The sequence below is a fragment of the Morone saxatilis genome, unplaced genomic scaffold, assembly GCF_004916995.1.
Source record: "Morone saxatilis isolate NCDOM2014 unplaced genomic scaffold, NCSU_SB_2.0 Contig1, whole genome shotgun sequence".
Taxonomy (NCBI): domain Eukaryota; kingdom Metazoa; phylum Chordata; class Actinopteri; family Moronidae; genus Morone; species Morone saxatilis.
The window spans coordinates 11467415-11469472 of NW_023339651.1; the positions used below are offsets into that span (position 1 = coordinate 11467415).

At 44.8% G+C, this 2058-nt stretch overlaps 1 protein-coding gene across 1 annotated transcript in view; it reads left to right on the forward strand.

Moving 5' to 3' along the window:
• The first annotated feature begins 54 nt into the window (after positions 1–54).
• LOC118330051 (ataxin-2-like protein) overlaps positions 55–2058 on the forward strand; it is an 11898-nt gene continuing 9894 nt past the window's right edge. The window contains exons 1-2 of the mRNA XM_035664435.1: positions 55–814; positions 1875–1914. Coding sequence (XP_035520328.1) covers positions 690–814; positions 1875–1914 — 165 coding nt within the window. The 5' untranslated portion in view covers positions 55–689. The remainder of the gene's footprint in view (positions 815–1874; positions 1915–2058) is intronic.

The window sequence follows — 2058 nt, forward strand, 5'->3', positions numbered from 1 at the left end:
CTCAACTAGTAGGTCAAAGGCGCACGCGCACGCTCCCCCCCCCCCCCCCCTCCCTCTCTCGTGCCGGTTTCCAGTCAGCCGCGCGCGGATTGAGTCAAGTGAAGCTACCGAGAGGTGGTGTTGACCGACCGCAGCAGGTTTTCAGTGAGAAACCTGAATACATCTGACTTCTCGAGGCAACTGACAGCAACGCGGAGACCTTGTTTTTTAACGGAAGGCTCAGCGGTGCCGGAGTTAAGGCGACGCGACCGAGAGAAGAAGAAGAAGAAAGTAAATCCCGAAGTGAGCTTGAGGATCAAAGCTAATGCTAACTCGGCTAGGCAATTGCTAAATAATTATACGGAAACTCGTGTCGTTATTTTTTTTCTTTTCTAGTCGCTTGTTTTGACATAACCGCCGTGGTTACAGAGTAGATAGTTGTTGTAGGGGGGGGGGAGAGAACTGTTAAGTTATATGTTGCATTTAATTAAAACAGCGAGGTCTTTAGCTTTTACATTTTAGGCCACAAGCGACTGGTGTTCACTTAGCAAGATTAGCTACAATAGCCGGTGTTATTGAGGTTACACCGGCTCTGCGCTCTTCAAGACAGCTGATATTGATAAACATAGTTCGCTTTCGAAGCAACGAGAGGCATCGGTGTTTTGTAAGTTAGCTTTACACTTGGTACTGTCTGAGCCTTGTGCTTCGCAATGCTGAAACAACAGCAGCAACCCGGCTCAGGCGGGAGAAAGGCGTCCAACGGAACCTCGGGCCCCGGTGGGATGTCTTCCCCAGTCAGCGGCATCAACAGCGGCAACAGGACACCGGCCGGCAGGTGAGCTTGGTTGGGGGTTTACCGTCAGGACAGTCCGGGGATTGTGCTGTGACTCAGAGGCCTACCGGTTAAAGCGCTGTGTGCTCAGTGGGTGTGTCTGCGAAACGGAGCCTCTCTCTCGGCCAATGGGATTAGTCTGTGTTAGAGTGACAGCGGCCGTGGGCCAATCAGAGTGCTCGGATTGAACCGAAGACAAGTACGCGAGGAGGGTCTGAGTTTGGTGAAAGCAAGGAGTAGCAAATCAGCATACAAGCGATACAAAGTTTATCTGGCCTGTCAGTGCCAGAGAAGGGTCGAAAATGTTAATTCTTTACAACAACACGTCTTTGTAGCTAAGGAAAGTCTCATATAGAGGCGTTATAATTAATATAGGAAGTAATTTATGGCCAGCACAAGGTCATATGTGGTTTAATTCTCGGGGATGATTGTGTGTTTACTGAACTCTTTGTTGTGTAACCGTGTATGTGACTAGCTACCACCCCATGTGCGTATTCTTAATGGAGGGTGCATCATTTTACAGTACCCAGGTTGATTTCAGTCCCTTTTGTTGAATGTGTGGAGATGAAAGTATTCCTCTAAACGTTTCATTTAAATGATGTAGCTCTCACTTTTACTTTCTTTCTTGAAGAGATTAAAATGATGTCATCCATTTTAAAGGGATGAGTGAAATGTAAACATGTTTTTGAGATATTATCCAGTAATTTTGTTTTCTTTAAGACTGAAATTAATTCACATTACCTTCTTGAAAATGCCTCAGATGGCAGTGTTTTTGCTTTAAACTACAAAGATGGCAGGTGGAAGCCTAGTACCTACCACAGGAAAGGTTGACAGTATTTATATATGAATTAAAAACAGGTGATACATCTAGGTTTTCAGCACAGTAGGAATGTTGATTTGGGAACTTGTTAGGCCTGTGCGCTTTTCAACGTCTCCACAACGAGACATATTCTGTATATGTGCAACGTGGAATGCGACACTGTCTTGACGGGCTTTGAAAACAAGTTCTACTCCTTTCACTTCTAAACAGACAAACATGTTGAATTGTGTTGTTCTCTTACAGGAATCGGACAACTGCAAAGCCAACATTCCAGTCATCTCCGGTGAGTGTCCTGATCCAGGTTCAAGTTGGGAAGGAAAGAAATACACAGCATATTATGCACATTATTAAAACCTACGGGGAGATGAACTTTACGTCACAATCCATCGCCTTTTTGACTATATATTTATTCTATATATATATATAT